At 40.1% G+C, this 27,445-nt stretch overlaps 1 protein-coding gene across 1 annotated transcript in view; it reads left to right on the top strand.

Moving 5' to 3' along the window:
• LOC137291841 (IQ motif and ankyrin repeat domain-containing protein 1-like) overlaps positions 1-27,445 on the top strand; it is a 282,934-nt gene that overhangs the window by 222,056 nt on the left and 33,433 nt on the right. The window contains exons 12-13 of the mRNA XM_067823385.1: positions 5,110-5,244; positions 5,798-5,926. Of these exons, the coding sequence (XP_067679486.1) occupies positions 5,110-5,244; positions 5,798-5,926 (264 nt within the window). The remainder of the gene's footprint in view (positions 1-5,109; positions 5,245-5,797; positions 5,927-27,445) is intronic.

Genomic DNA, 27,445 nt, shown 5'->3' on the forward strand with positions numbered 1-27,445 from the left:
AAACATCGTACTTCAACATCTCACAAGTGATGCGTATGAGCCGCTTCATCGGACCTCAATTGAACTTCTAACTCAGAAGACACTGTTTTTACTTGCCTCGGCTACAGCTGCACGAATGTCAGAAATTCATGCTCTAGACTTTAACCACCCAGGTTTTTAGGCAAATCATCAACAGACAGCCCATGGAGCTTATGATGGGATTTTATTGTGAAAAATTAATTGCCAGGCCAAGCAGATAGGCAATTTCATATAACGGCACTTTCTTCAATCTTTATTTATTTGATTTATTGTTATGTCTAGTCAGAGCATTGAAGATATACATTGCACATACTAAGTCTAGAAGGCAACGTTTCAAGTGTCTGTTTATCCCTATATCCACTGAGACACCTATGGAAGTATCCTGCAACACTATCTCAGTGTGGATCAGAGCTGTTATATTGAGGGTTTAAAAAGCAGCAGGATTGGATCCTCTGCGAGGTTCCAACAAACACGAAGTTAGAGCCTTGGCCTGTATGTACACTAGCGCTACATGGAAATTGCTCGCTTTCAACTATAATGGAGGGCTGCTTTTTGAAGTCAAACATGGTGTTTATCAACCAGTATCTACGCGACATAGCCACGGAGGACGTCTCTGGCATTCATCAGTTTGGACCACTTGTCATTGCTCAGCAACTAACAGTTCCCCCGAAGGCATTAAAGTTCATTCACCTGTTTTATCACGTGACTTCTGGAAGGCGGAAAGTCCATGCATGCGTCTTAAATGGACTAGCATGAGTGATTAGGACCCTGTACTCGTAATGTAGATACTTGTACATGAAGAAGGGTAGCAACTAGTCATGATTACAATATCTTGACAATTAGTTCCATCAGAAACTAGCAGGATGCTGGTTACTTTCGATGTCACACATTCCAGTCAACGAAATCTTCAGCTGGAGACAAGTTTGACTGGATGTGATCCCCCCAGAATCTACAATGACTATTAGAAGAGCAGGACCATATTATCGCCATTACAAGTTTCCGTTTGGGGGGGGCAGGGGATTTTTGGACGTATTTTTGAAAGCCAGCAGAATCCAGTGTGGCCTGACCCACCGCCGTTTCCGTAAGCAATTAGCATGAGTCAGGATAAGGAAAAATATGTAATTTTCTGAATAAAATTGATATTTTATACTTATCCTGACTCATGACAAAAGCCCTCCCAGCTGCCCCGCACAGGCACGCTGAATTCCTATATTCACGTGGCGGGCAATATACAAGGAGAGAGTAACAAGCATGGACGGTCACATGACCTAGGCAGGGGAAAAGGGAGGCTACACATGGGTGAATGTATTTTACGTCCACTTCTTTTTAGAAGGGAACTTCAAGGGATTTCAGGTGTTCCACTATCTTCACCAGGGAAGAAGAGATAAGCAAATTAGAATAAGTCAGGATAAGCATAAAATATCAATTTTATTCAGAAAATTACATTTGTGAATCTTTGTATCTTGCTTTTGTCTGCTAAATACATAATATGGAATAGTTTACACTTGTCAGTGTTATGTTTTGCTGGTTCTGAGGGGATTTCTTATACCTTTGTCATGGCAAATTCTCAACTTTAAAAAAATTAGGGGCTTCTCCAGGATTTAAATCATTTGACATTTGTGACCTATTGTGAAATTTGTTTCAAATTTTTGCACTGTCAATTGTGGAACCAGCAAAATGATGTTTGAACTTGAGACGTTTGTGTTGTCCCCTGACTCTGAGATAATCAGTCAATTGTGTAAATCAGATTTATTGCAAATATCTTCACATCTCAAGCTTGATGCCAAACCTGCAGTGAGGATATTTCAGATTTTGAAAATTGTGTTGAATCACTACATTGATGAGGAAGTTTTTGGACATGAAGTTTAGGAAATGATTGAGGACGAATGTTCAGATCAATTGGAATTAAAGAAACTTGAAATTCAGTTACAAATTCAAAAAGAAGACAATAGAAAACAGATAACAGAAAACGAAGTGGAAATGAAAAGTTTGACATTGAGAAGGAAAGAAAAAGAAAGGGAATCTGAAAAATAGGAATGTACATGTATAATGTTTCATGTGACTATGATTTTATTATTTATTGTCATTAAGAACATTATTTACATGGGTTTTTCCATGATTAAGAAACAGGTATGACTCTACTCCGATCTGTGTAATTTGTGAAACATATACAAGTCATTATTCTCTCTGAGAACAGACTACACTACATACTGAAAATAAACATACATCTAAAGACGCAGAAAAAAGGATGACATTGAATGAGAGGATAATGGAATCTCTGGGTACTCTGAAAAGAGACATGAAAGTCACAGAAATAGCATTGAAGCCTAAAATTTCATTGAAGTTATTTAAAATATATTTGCATGCTTACATTTCCAAAAATACAAACAGTTATCCCACAATTATGAGTTAGATCTACAGTATATGTGTTTTTAGGATTATTAAATTTGAAAAACGTATCTAGTTTGATTTGTACATATTTTAAATACACACGTCAGTATTCTCTACAAGACATGACCTCTGTTTCTTCTCTGATATGTTGGGAGTGAAAGGGTTTTGGCATTTCAGGGGTGGTTTCCTGACTGGCTTAGGGCAAGCTCCATTTGCAGGCATTGGGTTAGGAAATTCTGTGGTCAGTCCTTTCCCACCAACGAAATGTTGGAATAAACAAAAATGTTATTAGATAAGGCCAACAGAAGTACATCTCCATTTTCCCGCTATCTATGTCTAATTACGTATTAGGCATAAAATATTATTGAGAGGAATCATATGGAAATAAAATGAGATGGAAATGTGTTTGCAAAAAATGGTTATACATGAATTCCCCAGATATATTATTGCTTTGTTTTCATGTTATAACAGTGAACATTCCATATAAAATTACACATGCCATTATTTAAATATTATATACATGTAATTTGTTTTACCTTAGAACATACTGCTTTGTTTTGATTTACTCTGGATAGATTTAGCTGTTCATGAAGACAGACACAATCTTTCATCCGATATCACTTGCAATTTTCTTCATTCCATTTATGGTTGGAAACTGCATGAAAAAAACTCCTTCCAGCCCTTCCGGGTAATGTTCACTTGCATTGCATGTTGAAGAACACTGACACAGCTGGCAGGAGGACAGTCAGTATTAGCAGCAGAAGGTTTCACACACTTCTGCTCAGTCATCTACATATACACATGCTTATGTATCTCCAGGACAAGCCAAACAGCAAAGTTACAGAAAAACTAGAGTGCTAGCAAGGGAATCACTGCCTGCACAGGCTTTCATGAGGATCATTTGGCTACAACACAGATGATGACGCAGTACAACATTGGTAAACAGCATTGAGGAACAAACTTCTGATGGTCCACATTGACAACTCCATTGTAGTGTTCTACATAAGCAAGCAAGAATCAACAAGATCTCACATGCAACTACAGCTAACCTTTCAACTCTTTGACGTCGTCGATGAGCTAAACTTGTACATAAAGGCATGTCACATTCCAAGAGCAATGAACGTAACGTCCCCTACAACCATCTCAAAAGAGTGGATGTTTCATCACAAAGCCTTTTGGCTAGGGAGTCAAGCATTCAGATCTCTGCAAATAGACCTATTTGCAACAAGGTCCAGCAAATATATACCAATATTTGTATCTCCAGTACCCGATCCACTTGCATGGGCATAGAGGAACTAGGACAACTATCTCTAAAACTATCAGGATGGAGGAATTTATTTGTGCACACCAATCAAGCTCATGGGAATCTGTCATCGTTCCAATTGCACCTTTGGATCATCTATAGTGTACTTGAAGAAATGATGATATTCTTCAAGATCACCAAAGATCTATGCAGATCACCTCACACATTATATAATGACATATGAATGCGATTTGAGTCATATGTCAAACAGAAAAGCTTTACAACAGCAAAAGTTTAACATCCTCAAGTGGCGGATTACCAATGTCACCTATGACATACTTGAGGCATATTCAAGGACTCAAAAGTTCCACATTATCGACTTACCTGGCGACTCTCAGCTCTGTTTTCACCATGAAAATGGGGATCAAGGTGACGAAAGTACCAGAATTAATCACCATGAAACCTTTTACTCCAGAATAAAAAAGATGTAATCCAGAAAAATCTCTCTGTTCATCAAATGGCATCTTCTAAAATGCCAATCAAGCATCTAACCCTAAACTTGTAAAGGACATTCTTATACACGTGGAGGGTCCACACATAAAGTTGTATTGGATACTATTAGGATGCTAACTGATCAATATATCCACACACATCAGCAGTTATTTCACAAGAAGAGAAGTTTGACTGGTGTTTAGCCCAGAGTAACAGATTAATACTGGAAGAACAGAACTGATGAATTGCCGTCATAGATCATGAAATATTGGACATACTTCTAAGACAGTCAGAAGAATCCAATTGTGACCTGACCCACTGATTTCATCAAATTTTGTAAGAATAATAAGCATGAGTCAGGATAAGGAAAAATTTGTAATTTTCTGAATAAAATTGATATTTTATACTTATGCTGACTCATGGCATCAAGCCCTCCCACACATCGCTCTTATGGCATGTGGGATCTCTCCATAGTTTCATATATTGGGCTTTAAAGTCCAGGAGAATGACAAGCATGGCAAGTGATGAGGCTGATAATAGGAAGAAATAGTGAGGCTGCTCATGGGTGAGTGTGTTTGTGCATCTGCTTCAAGAAGGGAACTTCAAAGGGATTTCAAGTGTTCCACTATTTTCATAAAGTAGAAGGAGTGAGTGAATGAGTTTAGTTTTAAGCCACATTCAACAATATTCCAGCTATGTGGCGGTGGTTTGTAAATAATCGGGCCTGGACCATAAAGAAGGAGGAGATAAGTGTAATAAGCATCAGTCAGGATAAGCATAAAATATCACTTTTATTCAGAAAATTGCTTATTTATTTTTGCACTGTCTCCCCATTCCAGCACTCTCTGTTCAGGTAAGATAGGGAAGCTAAAGTGTCAAGTAAGTATATAAACATTGTATTTGAATTATGTGTTTTATATACCATTATTATGATAATTACTATCTGTTCTTTGTATACTTTCTAGATGGCCTCTCATAATTGATACCAGTGGTCAAGCTGCAGTTTTCCTGCGTTACCGAGACACAAATTATGTGAATGCTCTGCGCCCTGCTGATATGGAGCCTCACCGCATCAGAATGGCCCTGCTTGGTGCTATCAGGTCTGTCATCCATCATTAACTTTACCTAGTTTCTCATTTACAACTAGAATGAGTGAGTGAGTTTGGTTTCATGCTGCTTTTAGCAATATGCCACCAATATCATGAAGGGGGACACCAGAAATGGGACTCACACATTGTACCCATGTGAGTGTGGGGAGGAAATGCTTTAACCACTAAGATACCCCTCCGCCCCCTACAACTAGAGCATATGGCAAGTTAGCTCTTGCTTATCAAGTGTTATCTGGTAGATTTTATTTTCATTTAATAATGGTTAGCTCTATCAACTACATCACTGTTCTTTTCTTGTTCGTGAGATTTTATTTTGTTGAATAGCCATTCCAGTATGGGTCAAAACATAGCTATGCAGGGGATTATACAATGACAGTATTTATATCTATCTTATTAATATGGAGATGAATACACTTGGCAATCAAGGATCACTTCAGAGGATTTCATGCATGGACTGTGTAGAAAGGGTACTTGTCATCTTCATTTGAAGATGTTATGAAGAAGTAGGAATGTTTTTTCAGTGCTACTTGTGCATATTTTTCAGGTTTGGGAAACCAGCTGTACTGGACATGATGGAAGTTGACATGTTTGAGACATTTTCTGACCGAGTGGATCTCATTCAGAAGGGACTAATGGCTTCTGTCATGAACAAAACAATACTGCAGAACCACAGGTATTGACCAAATAATATCAATACCACACACTTTAATTTGCTCTAATTGACAATCAAATTGAATGATCACATTCAAACTTGACAGTTATGGTTAACACATTTTCGGGAAAAACATTTAGAGATCACACAAACAAATTCACCAAAAATGGTACTACTAAGATACCTGACAATGTGTATCATGGTGACCTTCATGGGCATTGATTGACGACTTTGCATCATCTGTACATGGAATGACTAAGCAAGTTGATGAAGGCCATAGCCACTTGGGTCTGTACACTGTGAAATGCCTGATTGAGTTCAGCCAGATTTCTCAGCCTTGATAGGAGGTCAGTCAGTCTTCTTTGAATCTCATCCTAAAGATCTTCTATTGGACTTAAGTCCAGACTTATTGCAGATCATTGTAGAATGTGGATGCAGTGTTGTCTTTGAAGTCCAGTGTGCGCATGAGCATTGTCAGGCTGGAAGATGTGATTTCTATGAGGCTCAAAATGTGGCACAACTTGGGGTCTTATGACTTGGTTGATATAGTGAACAGCTGTCATGCCGTTTCATTCTAGAACACCACCAGGCCAACTCTCTGCTTCGTATTTACTGATATACCATGATGCTAGGACTACCCGTCTTTCAACAATACAAGCTTCTGAAAACCATTCCCCATGTTTCACCATACCAGTCAGTCATCCTTTGTTGAAACACAATATCAGCTTTCATTTTCAATAGTGTCAGTTTCAATGCTGAGCTGTCTGTCCATTACAGTTCCATTTGGTGGTATTAAGTTGTGAGGACAGGACCATGAATGTTCTGTAGCAGAGGTTTCTGTCATGCAAATGTCAACACACTGTATCAGCACTAATGGGTCTCTCGTCAGTCTGCCAAACTGTTTTTGTGGTTTTTGTGATTTATGTCACTTTCATTGTTAGGGTTGTCACAATCGGCACATACATTTCCATTTTCATGAATATCATATGGAACCTTTTAGGTACCTTCGGTTGATATGCTTTTTCATCAGAAAACACACTGATATTGGTAAGAACTGTCAATTTTTAAACTTATCCTATCTCACGATTTGCACTTCTCTCTCTTGCTTCGACGCTGAGTGAAACGAATTAGAACTTTCCTGTAGGCCTCTCTTGTCCATATGCCCGTGTTCCCCAGGCTGCTCTCCTTACAGGACTGGTCCCTTAGCCCATGCAGAGCATGCAGCATGCTCCCCTATCTACCCACGTGACTACCTCAGAGAGATCATTCTTCTTCTTGTCGCACGACAGAGTGGACGTATCTTAGTTCTTGTATAGAGTTTGAGTTGTTTTGTATTATGAGGAAAACAGATCCTCCAAACAAGAAGAGTAAGTTTTGCGCTCAGTGTAAAACTATGTTTTCGACTTTGGACCTACACATATCGTGTGTTGATTGTGTGGGTCAATGTTCTTGGGAGAAACGTTGTGAGAAGTGTGCAGGTTTATCAACAGAAGATTTCAAGGCTTATAAGAGGGTTTGTGCTCGTAGGATTGCAGATAGAGCTAGGAATGCATCTGCTGACCAAGGCCCCACTCCTACCAAGAAACCACGCCAGGATCGTCCTACCCTCACCCCTCGTCGTTTGAAATCCCCGCTCTCCGAGATTCTTACCTTTGGGAAGATGTTCGGAAGCTTTTGGGGACGCATTCTTCACCTGGCTCAACGTCTCAGGCCGGCTCTAGGGTAGTTGTTATGGATAAACCTTTAGTATCTACTGTCTCCTCCGATCTGCGGTCTACTCTCTTGGTTTCTAGGGCCTCTGGTTCATCTCAAAACGTGTGAACAGTCGCTTCGGTTCACCGATCTGCATCACCTGCATTACCAAATAATTCCGTTTCTCCAAGTCATTCAAGGCGAATCCATCTCGTAGATCGACTGAGCGGTCATGTTCACCATAGCAGAGTGGCGTTGGTCGTCAGTCTGTTTCTATTGATCATACTAAACCACGTATTGATTCAAATGGTGGCATCGGAACTTCCTCCCGTTTGGATTCATGTCGCCAAACTGATTCACCAGGCCGAATCAATTCACCAGATCGAATCAATTCACCAGGCCGAATCAATTCACCAGATCGAATCAGTTCACATGGTCGAATCAATTCACCAGATAGAATCAATTCACATGGCCGTTTCAATTCACCATGTACAGGTTTGCGTGAACGGGTTCACCAGTTCAGTGCACCGTTCGGCTTCACTTAATCATACTGAGGCAGTTTCTCGAACCACGGCTTCTAGACAAAGTGAGTGATGGAATCGAATTGATTTCAAGTACACGAACTGGTTTGCCTCATCAATTTGATTCGTCAGCTCATCCCGATTCATGCCACTTATGTGATTCGCATCAGCGTTCTGGGGTTGTTTCCCTGACTAGATCACTTCAGCGTTCAGGTTCACCTGCTAGCTCAAGATCATCCCATCGGGATGGTAGGCCAGGCTCTACTAATTGATCCAGATCGCCAGATGGAGTTAGGTCATCCCATCCTTCTGTCTCCCCGACTAGTCAACATGCTATGGTTCGTTTGATTTCACCAGTTCGCTCCCCATCCAGATGCCGGTATAGTTCCATTGACCGTCGCTCTCCTTCACGTCAAACTGATTCGGATCATATGACGGGGGCGACAATTCTGCCTGAATCATGGAATCCTAATCAGGATTCCTCTCAAGGGCCAAATTTAAATACAATGCTTCGGGCTATTACAGTAGCTTGGAATCAATGTCAACCTTCAACTACGTCAAGTTCAGTTCCAGTTGCATCAACTGGTAACCTGTCTTCCACTGGTGTATCTCATCAACCCTCATCCCGCTCTCCAAATAATTCGGATATTTCTACCCCAGAGGGTAGTTTTGATTTTGTAGAACCTTCGCATGTACTTGCCTGGATTGTTGAAAAGCTTCAGCTGTCGGTGAGCAGATCTCCGGATGACCTTAATGTGTCTTATGACCTGTCGACCATTACCTTGGCACCACGACCGTGCATTCTGCAAATGAAAAGTTCATTAGATGATGCGTTTAAGAAATTGAAACGCGTGAAGGATGGTTTGTCTTCACCCAAGTTTATGCCATCCATTGCTCACGGCCATGGGTTTTCTGGATTGGCTTCGTCTCCATCAGTTGACGAGGATATTTCTACCCTATGTGGCAAACGCGCTGCTTCACCTTTCTTTGTGGAAGATAGGGAATTGGCACATATGGATATGACTATTCGTCGCACACTACCCTTTATCAATTGTGCTATTTCGGCAGTGGATGCCGTTGCTGTAGCTGTTGATCACGGATATACTGACCAACAGCTCCACCCACTCATTGTTACTCCAGGGTTCTACTCCCCAATATTTCTGGTCCCAAAAAAGAATTCAAACAAACTACGGCCCCATGGCTTTTTACTCGGGTAACCAAACCGATAACAAGCTACCTGCATTGTCGGGGAATCACTTTCGAGAGCTACATCGACGACTGTGTTTAAGCTCAGCAGGATCCAGTTGTCCTTCATCTCCACAGGCAGTTCACCATCAAGTTGCTAATGCAATTAGGGTGGCTCCTGAATTACGAGAAGTCGGAATTAATACCGACTCGGAGATTACAATTCATAGGGGCGATATTGGACACGCAACATTCAGGGCATGTTATTTGTACCTCAGGACAGATGGGACAAGATTCGGCGCAGTCTACCCCTAGCACTGAATTCACCCAGAACCCTACGCCAATTGCAAGAGTTACTAGGGTTGTTAACGTCGGCACAAGCACTGACTTACAGGGGCCAACTACAACTTCGCCCTCTCCAAATGTTTTTGTGCCAATTCATCCGGAACAACAACCCCAAGGCGATGATTCGTCTTCAAGAGCAGCTACGGCCAGTTCTTCGTTGGTGGTTCAACGAACAGAATGTTTGCACCGTAGTCTCTATGGTGCCATTCACACCGACTTTTCACCTGTTCGTCGACGCATCCCTCGAGGGTTGGGGTGCCCACTTTCTCCATCATTGAGTGGCCGGGCAGTGGTCATCCGCAGAAAAGACCCTTCACATCAACGAGTTGGAATTCAGTGCGGTCATTCTAGCCATTCAACATTGGGCAGCAGAACTCCAGTCGTCCCATCTACTGATTCAATCTGACAATTCAACAGTGGTATGGTACATCAACCATCAAGGCTCGACAGGGTCAGTTTTACCACCTAATCGATTCTCTTCACATTGTGGCAAGAGCCCGACACATTCCCGGAGTGAGGAATGTCATAGCCGACGCCTTGTCTCGTCCCAAACGGCCGTCACCAACAGAGTGGATGTTACTACCTCTGATGTTTCAGTCAATGATCTACCCCATATCTCAAACAGAAGTAGATCTATTCGCCACTCGGTACAACCATCAGCTTCCAAGGTTCGTATCACCTATTCCGGATCCTCAGGCGTGGGACGACGAAGCAATAGCAATATCTTGGGAGGGACTGAACGCCTACGCGTTTCCTCCCCCGGCTCTACTTCCCAAAGTTGTTCAGAAGTTACTTACAACCAGCAAGATTCGTCTGGTCTTGGTTGCACCCTTTTGGCCAGCAAGAAGTTGGTTCGTCGATCTAAAGCAATTAGCAGAACCGAATCCAGTACCGCTACCCGCCCGCAACGACTTACTTCGTCATCCTCATTCAGACGTGTACCACGGGTCACCTCAGACCCTGGATCTGCACGTATGGCGCATTTACAGAAATCTCTGAGAGCCAAGGGTTACTCTCACAGAGTAGCTGCAGCTATAACTTCTGCACACAGGACTTCAACTCGATCATTGTATGACAATAAATGGAAGAAATGTGAACATTATTGTGGTATTAGGGGAATAATTTCTCCCACCACTGCATCACCTCAAGTCGTTGCAGAATTTCTACAGCATTTACGAACTATGAGGAAGCTTAAAGGTACTACATTGTCCACCTGTTTGGCTGCCATTAATTTGGTTCTTGCTACAACTACTGGAACAAAGGTCTACTACTCCCGAGCTCCAGTCTCTGCTTCGCTCGTTCAGGCTTGCTGACCAGTCCAGGAAGTTCAGACCTCCTGCATTGGATTTGTCAGTTGTCCTCCGTCATTTAGTGTCCACTGACTATGAACCATTACATGATAAGGCGTTTGAACAGATAACGTTCAAAACTTTCTTTTTAGCAGCATTGGCTACTGCGGCTCGTATTTCAGAGTTGCATGCACTTGATGTGAATCGTGTGCAGTTTGAACGAAAACGGCATGGCAGAGTATTTCTGGGATTGCGTTGGGACTTTGTCGCAACAAACCAGTTACCAAGACAACCAGATAGACGTTTTACTATCCCTCCTTTGTCAACGATTCTTGGGCCTGATGATGTGGAAGATTCATCTCTCTGCCCTGTCAGAGCTCTACGGTCTTCGTAAGAGGCTATTCATCCCGCTGTCATCTACATCCAAGGCTGAGGTTTCACGGACAACCTTATCTTTTTGGATGCGTGCTACTATACTGAGGGCGTATGCTTTTGCTGCACTGCCACCCCCAACAGCCTCTACGATGGCTCTACACAGCAACTGTTCCTTGACGTCCATCATGGAGGGTTGCTTTTGGCGCTCTGATACAGTGTTTTCTTCGCATTATCTGAGGGATTTGTCGGTCACTGATGTCCAAGGTCTTCACCAGTTCGGACCCCTTGTCTTGGCCCAGCTGCTGTCATTGGCCCGTCAACGCAGATGAGGAAGAGTGCGTTTATGCTTTCTTTCTCGTGTACATACTGAATAAAATTTTGAACTTTGTTTCTGAGTTTTGTTCTGAATTCTTCTGGGAATTGAACTCTTTACTCAATTTATTGGGTGATTGCTATTAGTGTCTATACGGATATACAGTAGCTAGATCCTGTTTTTTCGATGTAGAAGAGTTCAACAATCTCGCTTGCTGACCTCTACTCCTCGGAGCAATCACATCAGTGTAGTGAGTCCTTCCCGATTTCCTTTACGGATTTCGTAGCGTTCATAGCTCCTAAGTTCCTTAGCACACCTTTGTGGTCTTACTGTGGTAAGTAGTGGAAGCCATGTGGTGTTGCTTTGGTACTGAACGTTAAACTTGTGAGCTTTCCGATTCAGTTTCCTTTTCCCCTCTTTGTGATGGGGTCTGGGGGGCTGTCTCGAAGCAGGTACGGGCCCGATTACTAGTCATAAGACTTTAATTACGGGGGTACTCTGATAAATCGCAACGAAGTGACATGACTCGCCTAGTTGCGTCTCCTTGCTTATGCGAGGGTTGCGGCCGAACACCACATTGCTCAGGAGTACCCACTCCTTGAGAGCGATGGCGCCTAGTAAGCCAAGGGGTTCAGGAGAACCCACCACTAGGATAGGTTCTATGCTAGTTGGATGCGACCTCTCTTGTTCATTGCTACCTACGGTTGTCATTAGCCTATACAGTAATATACTATACTGCCTATACTGTCAGTGCTTTGAGACATAATCTACTACCCGCCGTCCAACCGTGGGATAAGTGCAAATCGTGAGATAGGATAAGTTTAAAAATTTGGAAATTTTAACTATATTTATATACTTATCCTATCTCACGCGATGTATGCCCACCCAGCCTCCCCACTACACAGATTTAGACGTGGGCTCCAAGAAAGAATGATCTCTCTGAGGTAGTCACGTGGGTAGATAGGGGAGCATGCTGCATGCTCTGCATGGGCTAAGGGACCAGTCCTGTAAGGAGAGCAGCCTGGGGAACACGGGCATATGGACAAGAGAGGCCTACAGGAAAGTTCTAATTCGTTCCACTCAGTGTCGAAGCAAGAGAGAGAAGTGCAAATCGTGAGATAGGATAAGTATATAAATATACAATTTATAGTTAAAATTTCCAAATTTGAACTGAAAAACAAGAAAAGGATACAATCATAACAACACCACCAGCTAGCATATACTGATAATTATAACTTCTCTCTGCATTATTACCCCCCGGCATGTAATGTGGGGGGATATAGTCAACGCCTCGTCTGTCTGTTCGTCCGTCCGTAATCATTACCGGAGCACTACTCACAAACCGTTCAGTATTTTTAGACCAAACTTGATAGATATAATAATCTCAACCTATAGTTGTGCCTTTTGCTATTTACAGAGCTTTGGCATGTTTATTTTTTTTTGTTTTTTCAAGGAACATTTTGGTGTTAGTCTAATGGTGGGGTTTGCAGAACTAAAAAAATATTAAATAAATTTGTGAAAAACGTGGTAGATATGTCAATCAGAACCTAAAGGGTTGCCTTTTGCTATGTACAGGTTTTGGGGATTTATTATTTTCTCGGTTTCCATGGAAACGTGTAGGACATAGTCTCAAAATGGAGGGATGGGCTTATTTTTCGGACCATAACTCAAAAACTGTTCTTTATTTTTCTGCAAAACTTGGTATATATATCAATCAGAACTTGAAGTGGTGCCTTTTGCTGTGTACAGGTTTTGGGGATTTCTTATTTTCTTGGTTTCCATAGAAACATTACGGACTGAGTCTCAGAAGTGAGAAGTGTGTTTCGTTTCCGGAGCACAACTCAAAAGCTTCTAAATATCCTTCTGCAAAACTTGGCAGATATGTAGGGGAGACCCCAGCATGGTTCCTTTAGCTATTTACAGATTTTTGTGATTTATAATTTTCTGGGTTTCCATGGAAACGATTCTGACAAAATGGAGGGATGGGTTTCGTTTCCAGAGCAGAACTCAAAAACTGTTCAATATTTTTCTGCAAAACTTTGTAGATATATCAATCAGAACCTAAAGTGGTGTCTTTTGCTGTTTACAGGTTTTTGTGATTTATGGTATTCTTGGATTCCATGGAAACATTTCGGACTAGTCTCAAAATGGAGGGATTAGCTTCGTTTCCAGAGCAGAACTCAAAAACTGTTTGATATTTTTCTGCAAAACTTGGCAGATATTTGAGACTACAAAGTCATGCCTTTTGCTATTTATAAAGTTTTGGCATATTTATTTTTCCTGGTTTCCATGGAAACAATTCGGACTTAGTCTCGAAATGGATGGATGGGCTTCATTTCTAAAAAGACATTAAGTAACTGTCAGATGATTTGTCCTTTCAAATATGTGGGGGCCGGGGGGATATGTCATCTTGTGATGACTCATGTTTGTGATATATTAATTTCTCTGTTTCCATGGAAACGTTTCGGGTTTAGTGTCAAAATGGAGGGATGGGCTTCGTTCCTGGAGCAGAACTCAAAATCTGTTCTTTATTTTTCTGCAAAACTTGGCAGAAACTAAAATGGTGTCTTTTGTTATTTACAGGTTTTTGTGATATATTGGTTTTCTCAAAAGTGATAGGGATGGGCTTCATTTTTCTGGAGCAGAATTCAAAAACCGTTCAATATTTTTCTGCAAAACTCAGAACATCAATCAGAATCTAAAATGGTGCCTTTTTAGGTTTTTGTGATATATTATTTTCTCAGTTTCAATTGAAACATTTCGGACTTAGTCTCAAAATGGAGAGATGGACTTTTTAGTTATTTACAGGTTTTTGTGATATATTAGTTTCTCGGTTTCCATGGAAGCGTTTCAGACTTTTCTCAAAAGTGAGAGGGATGGGCTTTGTTTCCGAACTGAAAAACTGTTCAATATTTTTCTGCAAAACTCAGAACGTCAATCAGAACCTAAAGTGATGCCTTTTTCTATTTATTTTCTGTTTCAATGGAAATATTTCGGACTTAGTCTCAAAATGGAGAGATGGGCTTCGTTTGCGGAGCAGAACTCAAAAACTGTTTGATATTTTTCTGCAAAACTTGGCAGATATGTGGGATGGAACATAGAAGAATGGGCTTCGTTTCCAGAGCACAACTTGAAAACCATTTCATATCTTTCAACAGATCTTGGCAGATGTATGAGACAGATCTTTGTGCCTTTTGCTGTTTACAGATATATGGCATTTATATTTTTCATGATTTCGATGGAAACAATTCAAACTTAGTCTAAAAAACATTAAGTAACTGGCAGATGATTTGTCCTTTCAAATGAGTGGGGGCCGGGGGGATATGTCATCTTGTGATGACTCTTGTTTTGCCAAATGGCGATCACAGCAAACTGGCATGTGTATTTAACCTCATTGTTCTTACCATGTTAATGACGGTACACTTTTCACTCAAATGTGATTATACCAATTTCACATTATACTAAACAATCATGATTATCACCTAGTCATCCATAGTTTAGACACTAGTTTCAAGTAAACTCACTGGAGATGTGTGTGAAGTGATATGCTTTTTTCTCCTCATTCTATGCACATGCAACTCCCAGTTACCATTTTTGTGAGGGTCATTACTTAGAGTCGTTATTACCTTAGTCTTGATTATATACATTTTTAAAGCAAATCCACAGAGTAAAGTTGCACAATGCTTTGATATATTTCAGTTGGTAAAACAGTACTTTTAGATATTATTTTCCACCAATTATTGCATCAGGATTCATCCTGTTATGTCGGCACCCGTGGCGAGCCACCTCCTCGTGGTGGGTGCTGGGTAATGCCAAGAGCTCGCCGACATCCCCGTAGTGGACCCGGGGGGATATTTGGTCCACCAACCCGTTTGCTGTGGGTTGCAGCCCTGTGTCGGCGGAGGAGGGGATCCTGGTGGTTGAGAGCAATAGGAGCTTGCAACCGTGTTCCTGTTGCTCAATACACCACTTCGGCCCTGACTTCGCCTAGACGGGTGGTCGAATAGGCCCGGTTCGACCAATCGGCTGGTCATGCCAAGCCCTGTGCATGGGGCATTATTATATTTATCAGTGCACATATATCATTTGGAATCGTTGTAACTTTGGACTTGGCTTTATAATCTAAAACATTTTGAATTTGAAGTATGTTGTTCTGTAATTTGCCTAGAGTCCTATGCCAGAAGGCGGTGGCTCATGGGCCAATCTGGTAGAATTATTAATCTCTTAATTCTTCTGCTGGAGTATATCATCCGGGTATCCTTGGTGCTGCAAGCTGGAGGCCCGCTTGCTTTAGCATTGTCCTTGTGATACTCCGTGGTGGGTGGGGAGCTCGGATGATGAATCATATGACACCAATCATGGCTTATGAAATACCCCCCCAAAAAACCAAACGTCCACTTGAAATTGATCCCGTTGATACTTCTCATAGACCGTCTCTATCGATTGAGTATTGGCCACGTTTCCTCGTTATTGAGACTCCGGACAAGACACCATTGAAGTTGAACCCTTTCGCAGTATCTAAGGGCATTCAAGGTATTGCTGGGGATGTCAAGAACATTAGACGCTTGCGTTCGGGTGCATTGCTAATAGAGTGTGGCAAGAAACAGCAGACAACCAATCTGATGAACATTGAATCTTTTGTGGGCATTCCGGTCACGGTCTCTGCTCACAAGACCTTGAACACAAGTAAAGGTATCGTCAGAGATCGTGATCGGTTGTTTGCTGACATGTCTGAGCTTGATATAGCATGCGAAATGAAGGATCAAGGTGTGCTGTATGTGAAGCGCTTTTCCACCCGAAAAAACAATGAAACAATCCAAACAAATACCTATCTGTTTTCTTTTTCATTGCCAAATGCTCCCAAATCAGTAAAGGCGGGTTACTGCAATATCCAAGTTGAAACCTACATCCCCAACCCGCTCAGGTGTTTTAAATGTCAGAAATATGGACACGGTGTATCTACCTGCACATTGTCTGTTGTGTGTGCTCACTGTGGTGAGAAGACACACACAACAGAAGATTGTGACAGTAACTTTAAAAAATGCACTAACTGCTCTGGCGACCATTCATCTTCGTCAAAACAGTGTCCAATATGGAAAGAGCAAATGGCGATTAACAAAATAAAGTTCACCCAAAATATCTCTTTTTCTGAGGCAAAGAAACTGGTGAAGAGATCTGACCTTCTAGAAAGTTATGCTACAGTAGCAAAATCATCATCTGAATCCAACTCTAAAATAACAAAATCATCCACAGGATGCCAAACTACCTTGACTTGGGTCAGTTCCGACTCCCCACAGGTTTTATACCCTGCTATATCATCCCAGACTGAGGAATCACTTCCTACTACATCAAAGTCCTCTGATCATAAGTCATCTTCACAGTCACGCTCTGAGTCTCATTCAACAGCTGATAGACAACAAATTGTTAAAACTAAACCCAAACCTAAGTCTGATGCTTCAAAACAACAAAGTGGCAGAGCTCCTAAGGGGTCACAAAATAAAATTCAATTGTTTAATAAATATGGGTCTCTTGAAGATATGGACGTTCCTGAAAACGTCCATTCTAGGGCACATAGCTTGTCGCCCTCCAAAAGAGTGCGGGGTAGATCCCAAAAAAATCCCCCCAAAAGATAGTTTATTCCAATAATATTGTACAATGGAACTGCAGAGGTTTGAGGACTAATATACATGAATTACAGCTATTAGTCCAAGATTTCACACCTTCAGCGTTATGTCTCCAAGAGACATATTTAAAACAAACAGATGCATTTGACCTTCGCCATTTTAATGCATATCATTGTTTTTCACCTCTGGGTGATAGGGCCACTGGCGGATCATCCATTCTAGTCAAACAAAACGTTATTCAAAGCCCTGTTTCACTTAATACTAATATGCAGGCTGTTGCAGTGAGAATTATTTTACATGTAGCATTTACGCTATGCTCTCTTTATATTTCACCATCTTCGGCTTTTGCCAAAACCGATCTTCAAGCTCTATATGATCAGCTCCCGAAGCCCTGTATTATAATGGGAGATTTAAATGGCCACAACCCACTCTGGGGTAGTGTAAATACAAACACTAGAGGTAAATTGTTGGAGGACTTTTGTTCTGACAATGATTTATGTATTTATAATGATGGTTCCAACACATATTTACACCCTGGTACAGGGACTTATTCTGCTCTCGACTTGTCACTTACAAATTCAGAACTATTAAATGAATTTGAATGGTCAGTCCACGATGACCTCTGTGGAAGTGACCATTTTCCTACTATATTAAAAGCTGTAACTCCATCTGATGTTCCTCCATCATCAAGGCGGAATTTTACAAAGGCTAACTGGACTTTATATGAAACACTGTGTGCTGAAAAACTTAAACCCAAACTTTTTATTGACGTTCCTGATGCTATTAAATGTTTTACTGATGAACTGAATTCCATAGCTGATGAGTGTATACCAAATTCCTCTGTAGTTCCACACATAAGAAAACCATGGTTCAACGATGAGTGCAAACAAGCTAGGAAGGCAAGGAAAAAGGCAGAACATTATTTCCGTCGCCATCCTATGGTACATAATTTAAATAAATTTAAAATTTTAGATGCTAAAGCGCGGCGTACTTTTAAACAAAACAAACGCCAATCTTGGCAAAATTATGTGTCCAAAATAATTTCTCGGACACCCATGTCCAAGGTATGGAACATGGTCCAGAAAATCAAAGGTAAAGGTACTAAATCTACTGTCCATCATCTCAAACATGGAGATCAATTGCTTACTGATAAATCAGATATTGCTAATAAACTAGGTGAAACCCTTGCTAAACACTCTTCCTCTTCAAATTATGTACCAAAATTCCAGCAATATCAAAAACAACAAGAAAAGAAAACTATTAATTTCAATTCTGATAATGGGGAAGATTATAATGAAACGTTTTCTATTCATGAACTCCATACTGCTCTTGATCAAGCTCATGACACTGCTACTGGAGCTGATAACATACATTATCAACTCCTGAAGCACTTACCAGAATCCTGCCTAGAAACTCTTCTCAATATTTTTGATGATATTTGGACATCGGGTAACTTTCCTCCCTCATGGCGTGACGCCATAGTAGTACCCATACCTAAACCTGGACGTGATCATACGGATCCATCCAATTATCGTCCGATTTCATTAACTAGTTGTGTTTGCAAGACCATGGAACGCATGATAAACAATCGACTAGTTTGGTACTTGGAAACAAATAACCTTATAACTGATATACAGTGTGGTTTCCGTAAAAACAGAAGTACTGTCGATCACTTAGTGCGTTTAGAATCATTTGTTAAAAATGCACTAATTAATAAACAACATGCTGTGTCTATCTTTTTTGATCTAGAAAAAACATATGACACAACCTGGAAATATGGTATTTTAAGAGACCTACATGACTACGGCTTGCGAGGTCGTTTACCTCAATTTATAGCAAATTTTTTAAAGGACAGACAGTTTCAAGTTCGAGTGGGTTCTACCCTGTCTGATCACTACAATCAGGATCAGGGTGTTCCACAAGGCAGTATTTTGTCTGTCACACTTTTTAGCATAAAGATAAACAGTTTATCAAAAGTTTTAAACGATTCAATTGATGGATCGTTATTTGTGGATGATTTTAATATTTCTTGTCGTGGGAAAAATATGCATACTATTGAACGACAACTGCAGTTGTGTTTAAACAAAATAAATAAATGGTGTCTTGAAAACGGCTTTAAATTTTCTAAATCCAAAACTAACTGTATACATTTTTGCAGAAAATATAAACCACATAAGGACCCTGAACTATCTCTAGATGGCACTCCCATCAAAGTTGTAAAGGAGGCCAAGTTCTTGGGCCTAATCTTTGACTCCCATTTAACATTTCTGCCTCATATCAAGTCCCTTAAAACTAAATGCTTGAAGGCTCTTGACTTGTTGAAAGTTGTTTCCAACTCAAAGTGGGGAGGGGATCAAGCAACCCTCTTACACCTGTATCGATCACTCATATGTTCGAAACTCGATTATGGTTCCATCGTATATGGTGGAGCCTGCAACAGCAACCTTAAACTTCTTGATTCTGTCCACCATCAAGGCTTAAGACTTTGCCTTGGGTCTTTCAGAACTTCACCTATTGATAGTCTCTACGTTGAGGCCGATGAACCATCTCTTACTCAACGTCGTATAAAATTGTCTTTACAATACACTACTAAATTATATTCTGATGAATCTAACCCTGCCTATAACTGTGTGTTCAATCCCCTTTATGAGGATTTGTATAACAAAAAGTCTTCTCTTGTTCCACCTCTTGGGCACAGAATTAAACCATTTATTTCTTCTGCCGGTATTGAGCTGGAAAGTATATCGCCTTCCCGTCTTCTTTCTTCTCCTCCTTGGCAGTTGGTTAGGCCACAAGTTGACCTAACATTAACATTTTTTAAAAAATCAGAAACAAATGACTTACAATATAAACAAGAATATCATCAATTAAAGCATAAATATAGCAATTACAAACCTTTATTTACAGATGGGTCCAAGGACGGTGGCGCAGTGGCTTGTGCCACTGTCATTGGATCCAGAACAATATCTTCTAGATTACCAGATAATAGTTCTATTTTTACAGCAGAAGCTAACGCCATATTAACAGCTCTCAAATATATTCAAAGACACCTGAAACGTAAACAATATATAATCTATTCCGATTCTCTTTCTTGCCTTCAGGCTATTAAAAATATTTCTTGCAAACATCCACTTTTAATAGAAATTATTGAATTGTATAATGATCTTGCTACTGGCCAATACGACATCGTCTTTTGTTGGTTACCCAGCCATGTAGGCATTTCTGGTAACACACTGGCTGACCTTGCTGCTAAAGCAGCACTCAACAAATCTGTGACACCACTTCTTATTCCTTATAGTGATTACAAAGCCACCATTAGATCTTATATCCGTGATCTCATGCAAAAGAAGTGGGACACCCAAGTGGGTATCAATAAATTACATGAGACAAAACCTTACATTGGTTATACCCACTTGGGTTGTCAGTCCAGATTTGAAGAGGTTATTTTGCGACGATGTCGTGTTGGCCACACTAGATACACTCATGCGTACCTGTTAAAAGGTGAAGATCCTCCATTTTGTATCCCTTGTGATGAGAGAGTCACGGTCAAGCATATTCTGCTTGACTGTGTTGAATTCTCCATCACAAGGGATAAGTATTTTACAGTTAAAACAATTAAGGATCTTTTTACCAGCGTTAATTCTCATTTAATTATAGGTTTTTTAAAAGAAATTGATTTTTTGGTTGAATTTTGAATAATATGTTTCTGTAAATAGATGTATTTTAATGACTGGTAGTTTGAATTAGTAACTTGAATTGTTGGTGGCTGTACCCTCAAAGGGGGTTGAAGTATTGTAAAATTATTGTCCTCCTGAGAGGGTACATAAGTCCACAAACATACAAAGTAAATTCTAAATTTCCACGTTTTTAATGGTAGTATAAGTGTATTTTTATTGTATGGCTAGATTTCCGAAATTGATGACGGCTGAGGGGATGGTGTAAATCCAGCTAGGGTCCATGCAGGTAGCAAAAGTACTGTAAGTCCCCATGGTCCCTAGTATGGTGATCTACCTTCAGTTGTTGGCAATCTATAGCCCGGTTTTATATTGTATTGTCCTCTATAGATAAATTGTTTTAGGCATAGCTACTAGTTTTACATTCATTTCTGTGATGTTCTAGTTGTTTTACTGTCCTTCGTCGACTGATTGTTATAATACTCATATATTCCATTTTAATGTTCCGTTCCCGTCACGATATGGCTGAAATATTGCCGATGTGACATTAAATTTTAAACTCACTCACTCACTCACTCCTGTTATGTCACTGGGTTTGTTTGATCAAGATCACTTGGAAATGTGAGCACAGCTGATTGCTAATTCCGGCTCTGTATATAAGACAAATACACATGGAAATCTTAATCCCTGCATGTAGTACAATGCCCATGCATTATTCACTAAAGCAAATTTGAACTGAAAAGGTAAATTATCTTGTCTAGTGATGTTTAACTGCAAATTTTATGTTTTCACTGACAAGTCATTTTCTCTTTGTACTTGTGCACAATGATACAATGGTCAGAAAAATAAATTGATGAAAATGCAACCCATAGATAAGCCTTCTACAGGCTCCCATTTTTGGTCTTTTTGGTGTTGAATGGTTGATAAGTGATGCTGTTGATGGTAAATAATAAATCTCAAAAGAATATTAGTTATTAGAAATGAGAGAGAGAAAGAGAGGGAGAGTGAGAGTGTGAGAGAGAGAGAGATAGGGAGTGAAAGAGTGAAAAAGAGAGAAAGGGTAAAAGAGAGTGAAAAAGAGTGAGAGAGAGGGAGAAAGAGAAAGAGAGAGAGAGAAAGAGAGAGAGAGATGCAGTCAGCTTCACAACATTAGTGTTCAGTCATCTAACTGGTGCTTATTATCCTCCTTAATCGATACCAATCAACATCAGCAGTGTTTATTTACCCAGCTAAGAACTAGCTATCTCTTAGACGTCATGGAATAATATAGAGCAATCAGTGGTTCACTTTGGAATTATTTAAGCGAGCTTTGCATTATGAATCCAGGTCTTAGGTGGTTGAATATTACATTTTCAGTCTAGTTGGCATAAACATGGATGTGGTCATGTGAAGGAGTCAGTAAAGTTACCATCAGCATCAGTGTCTGTAATAACAATTCGTGTCTGAATGTTTACCACTTCAGTATTAGTAGCAAATGCTTCAAAATATAGATGTCAAGTAGTTAGCATAGCTACCATCAGCATGTACACATGTGTGTGAGTCAGTCAGTCAGCATACCTTCCATCACCATGGGTGTGAGAGGCAGTCTATGAATTATTCACTGAGGCTGTCGATGTAGCTTCCATGAGCATGGATGATAGGTATGCTGTATTTTCTCCATTGTCATGAAGAGCAGTACATAAAATGAACAACATAAAATACAAAGCAGTTAATCAGTCATAAGACTGTGATGTACAAGGAAATTGCAGATATATACGTTTCAGTGTGTACTTGAATCTGATACAATGACTTGGGGTCTGGACATATATATGGTCTCAGTAACATTTGTGAATGAATTCAATTAATTTTAAGATTGCTTGAATCCAAACCATGAAGTCCAATTGACTAAGTTCATTGTGTTTCCCACTTAGCATAAAGTTCAGAATTTTTTCATCACAGTGGTCACTTCACATCACAAAAACCTGCACTGATAGCATTGATGCAGTTGCCTCAAAGATGCTAGTTTAGGAGTACATTTTGTGCAGTTTTGTACATACTTTTCAGAAAGGGCACAATGTCTTACAAAGACATTTATGCTAGCTATTTTCACAACAAATACTCGTTTTACTTGGAATTGGGGAGTTTCCATAGTATGTTGCTGGCTAATTCTCAGCTGATAAGAGAGCAGTCAAACAGTTCAGGTATTGTAGTCAGAGTAGTTTGATGCATGCAGTTTTCATACATTGAAAGATTCTGTGTTACTGTCAATCTTCAAAAGGTTTTGTCTATGAATTCTCCACATGTCACACAGGTTTTCATCACATCATTTAGGTTGTACTTGTGTATATGGTCATACAGTTCAGAGACAAAGTCATTTGGACAGCTTCTTAATCCTGCAAGATATATTTGCCTAGTTTCCATAGGAATATGTTCTTTGATATGAAGTTTACTTTCTGTCTACACAACCGTCTAGCAAACAACAGTATGCAATTGTCGATGTAAGTCCTGATTAGTGGTAGCACTCACTGACCTCTTTGACAAACTCTTTGCCCATCTAGCAAAAGCTCTTGAAGTTGTTCAAGATTAGTGTTGTCTGATTTCTAGAGGAGGGATAACAATCAAGACACTTGTCTCTGTGTAATGGACTTGTTGGTCATCCTTGCTAAATAACATGCACATATCACACCAAAATGAGCAAGATCATGAGCACATTTGATGACAGCATACTGTTTGCTGATAAGGCACAGATAGGCAGTTCCTTTAAATCTTCCATGGGAAATCTTGACAGAATTTCACCTGGAAAAATGTTGTCTTTCACAGGTATATATTCCACATCAAACTGATAATCTAAAAGTTCTAAATACCATTTGCACATCTATCAGATTTTGATGACATAATAAATGTCAGAGGCCTATGGTCTGTTTTGATTACAAACTTCCTACCATAAATATATTCTCTAAACTTCTGTACTGACTAGATATGTGCCAAAGGTTCCCTTAGTACAGTGAATTAATTCTGCTCAGCTCTTGACAACTTTTTTAAGCATTAGGATTAAAGTCAGGATGTGCTAACACAGTCACCTTAGCCTTAACTCAGATTAAAGTCAAGATGTGCTAACACTGGCACAAACAGCCTCAACTCAGTCAAACATACTTTGTTCACTTTCGTGCCAAACTGCACTCTGTTCACTTTCGTGGCAAACGTATGTATGCGATTCTACCTTGCGATTGAGTTTCAACACCAGATTGGTAAAAGTGGAATAATAAATGTATGTAGCCAAACCAAGAAATGACTTTACTTGCTCCCACACACGGGGAACTGGATGATTCCAAACCACCTCAATACCTTTCCTGCCATGACCAACTCCAACAGCAAAAATTGAGAAACCAAGATATTCTCTAGAATGAAAAATGACTCTTGGATGATTTTAATGTCAAACCAACAGATGTCATTCAATTCACTCAAACACCATATGCAATATTGACAAATGTTCACTGATTGTGGATGAATTGACACACACATCATCCAGATACACCAGAACATAATCATACTTTCGACAACCCACTTAAGACAAGATGCAGAGTACACTGGAATGCTAAAGGAGCAGTTTTTAACGCAAAACACGCACTTGAGAATTGCCCTTCACCATATATCAAATGCAGTCAAGGGTTAAGACGTTTCATCCAAAACAATCTGGTTATAAGCAGAGTTCATATCATGAACACTGAAATATTGTGAATGTTTGAATCTCATCAGTGACTCATTAGGAGTCATTAAAGGGAAACATTCATCAAGCAACTGGTCATTCAAATTTTTCAGGTCCAAACAAAATCTTAAGCACTTATTAGCCTTCTTAAACAATACAATTGGTGAAATGACCCTTTATGTACAAGGTTCCACTATTCCTTGATCAACCATTGATTTAGTTTGTTCATCAACAATCTTATCTACATGAGGACCAAACCCCTTGTGACACTGTGTAACCAGACTCAGATTTGCTTTTGGTTTAAGTGTAAGCTTGATTGTATGGTTATTCACCTTGCCTAAACATGTAAACAGAGTATCTTTATATTCTCTGAGCAATGGGGCAGTGGGGTAGCTTAGTGGTTAGAACATGCGCTTGTCACGCCGGAGACCCAGGTTCGATTCCCCACATGGGTACAATGTGTGAAGCCCATTTTCTAGTGTCCAGTGCTGTGATACTGCTAGAATACTGCGAAAGGCGGAGAAAGTAAGAAAGTAACTGACTCACTCACTCACTCACCCTGCCAAAACAGTGAAACAGTGTCTTTAAAGTCACTGAATCATGACTGATGGTCCCCCGTCGTGATATTGCTTGAATATTGCTAAAAGTGGCGTAAAACTAAACTCACTCACTCTGAGCAATGCTGTCAACTTTTCCACGTGTAAATCATTCACAGGTTCTATGTTGAACTGAGGTTTGCTCAACTCCCTTAACTTTGAAGTTGAACATGTACTTGAATACATATTCCTTTACACTCCCAAGCCTTGGTCTGACATCTTTGCAACTTACTAATGCACACAGATGAGCTAACAACAGACCTGGCTACAAACAACCCTGTCCTAGTTTCGGAATTCTCATATTGTTCAATTATCATCTGTTCACTATCATCCTGTTCAGACTAACAGATACCCACAACACTTCCTGACACATTGGTGGTATAATGACAAACTTAGTGAAATGTACAGTAGCAACCCTGTCACCAGACTCGATTAAATTACCCAGTTTGACTTCATTATGTTTAGGTATCATAGAAACACTGTAAAATTTTGATGGGAAATCCCAGCCAAACAGAACATTCTCAGTACTGTTTTCCAACAGCTGGAAAGTACACTCGTAGATATTACCATCAATATGGAAACACATATTAACTGTACTGATAGCATCTCTGTCAAACTCTTAAGTACCAACCCACACAAAATCATCCACAAGGCTAGCAGGCACACTTTGTTTGATATGAAATAGAACACAGCAGGGTCATCTTTAGATATTCTTGCCCCACTCGAGTGCAAGACTTCACAGACCCAGTTGTACCAATATAGTAATGCATCTGCCAAACCATACACACATTTCCGTATTTTCCACAGGATTCCTTGCACATGAGCTTCTCTTGGGGGTCGAAGGTAAACATTTCTGGTTGAAGTTGAGCCCTGTAAGAATGCTGTCTTGATGTAGTATGGTATCCATTTCTATTGTGCCATAATGCCAGATTTCTTGCAGCTTTCTTTTCTCTATTTCTTCGAATCCTCTGGCAAGCACACAAGCACTCTTCAAGAGTGCATATGCATCATGTAATATACTTCAGTCCATCATCCCGAACCTCAACAAACACAATATTCTCTTTTCCATTCCGTAGTTCCGCCCTTTTGGTATCATCAAAGGATTCATTGTCAACAACTCAAACATTTTCCTCTTCTTCATTGTGGTCAGCATCTTGGTGATGATCATGAGAAATGTCCAGCCGACCAAGCTTACTACTGTCAGCTAATGCTCTGACTCTTGAAATGTCATCAAATGTCCAACGTTTGTCTTTCAGGGTTTGGCCTTTTCTTTCATAATTATGATAGTCTCCATTTTCATCATCAATGGTTTTCTAGTTCCAGGCTCTTCTTTATAATCAGTCTAATGGTCAGTATTTTGCTTTATCCTGCAAACAATCTCCAGCTGCAGTTTCTGCTGTCAACTATGATGTATTCTGATGTGTGAGCCCCCATGCCTATCAAAGACAACTACTCCATCATAACCAATGATGACACCTGGCCCTTTCCATTCTGTATGGTCTGGTTGTATAGTAATAAACTATAAACTATACCTCCTGTGTCATATTTTGCAAATCTGTTTCCGAAGAGCTCCCTGTATTCTTAACCCCCTGGATGCCGAGTTTTTTTCAGGCGCACATTTTTGTAAGGTTTGAAAAGTGAGCGTTGTGCGAGAATTGCGCTCGTGGTCCTGGATCTGCTTACGGCTATAAAATTACACACAGATGTAGAATATTTAACTTCCTATCTGTTGGTATAAATATAACTGCGACTACCTCAGGGGTTTGAGAAATAGACACTGCTAAATGTTGTCCAAAGCTTTTGTGTGCGTTAAAAAACAGTAAATTTCTCCGTTTTTTATTGTGCACCGATAAAAGCACTCTACTATGATTTTCTTAATTTGTCATCTTTACGTAAAGTGTGAGCGAAGAAAATATAGCTTGATATCTGAACGACATAAGTGTATATGAAATGGATTTCTGTGCTAATGCATAGTGTCATACGCACAAAATAAAAAATGACTCGCAATAAATGTCAAAAATCAATTTTCTTCTATGACGTCAAACGTCGATGGAGAGGTCATGCACATATGAAGATAACGGGGCATAACTCCGCTATGCTTTTCATTAGGTCAGTGTAACTAAGATCACATGGAGAGAATTTGCTGTGGATACGGACAGAATATTTTCGTTATGTTTTGTTCACACTGAGCCAAACTATTCCAGTAGAAAGTTCCCCAGTGTGAGCGGATACCATCTGGGA

The sequence above is a fragment of the Haliotis asinina genome, chromosome 7 (assembly GCF_037392515.1).
Source record: "Haliotis asinina isolate JCU_RB_2024 chromosome 7, JCU_Hal_asi_v2, whole genome shotgun sequence".
In the NCBI taxonomy this organism is placed as follows: Eukaryota; Metazoa; Mollusca; class Gastropoda; order Lepetellida; family Haliotidae; genus Haliotis; species Haliotis asinina.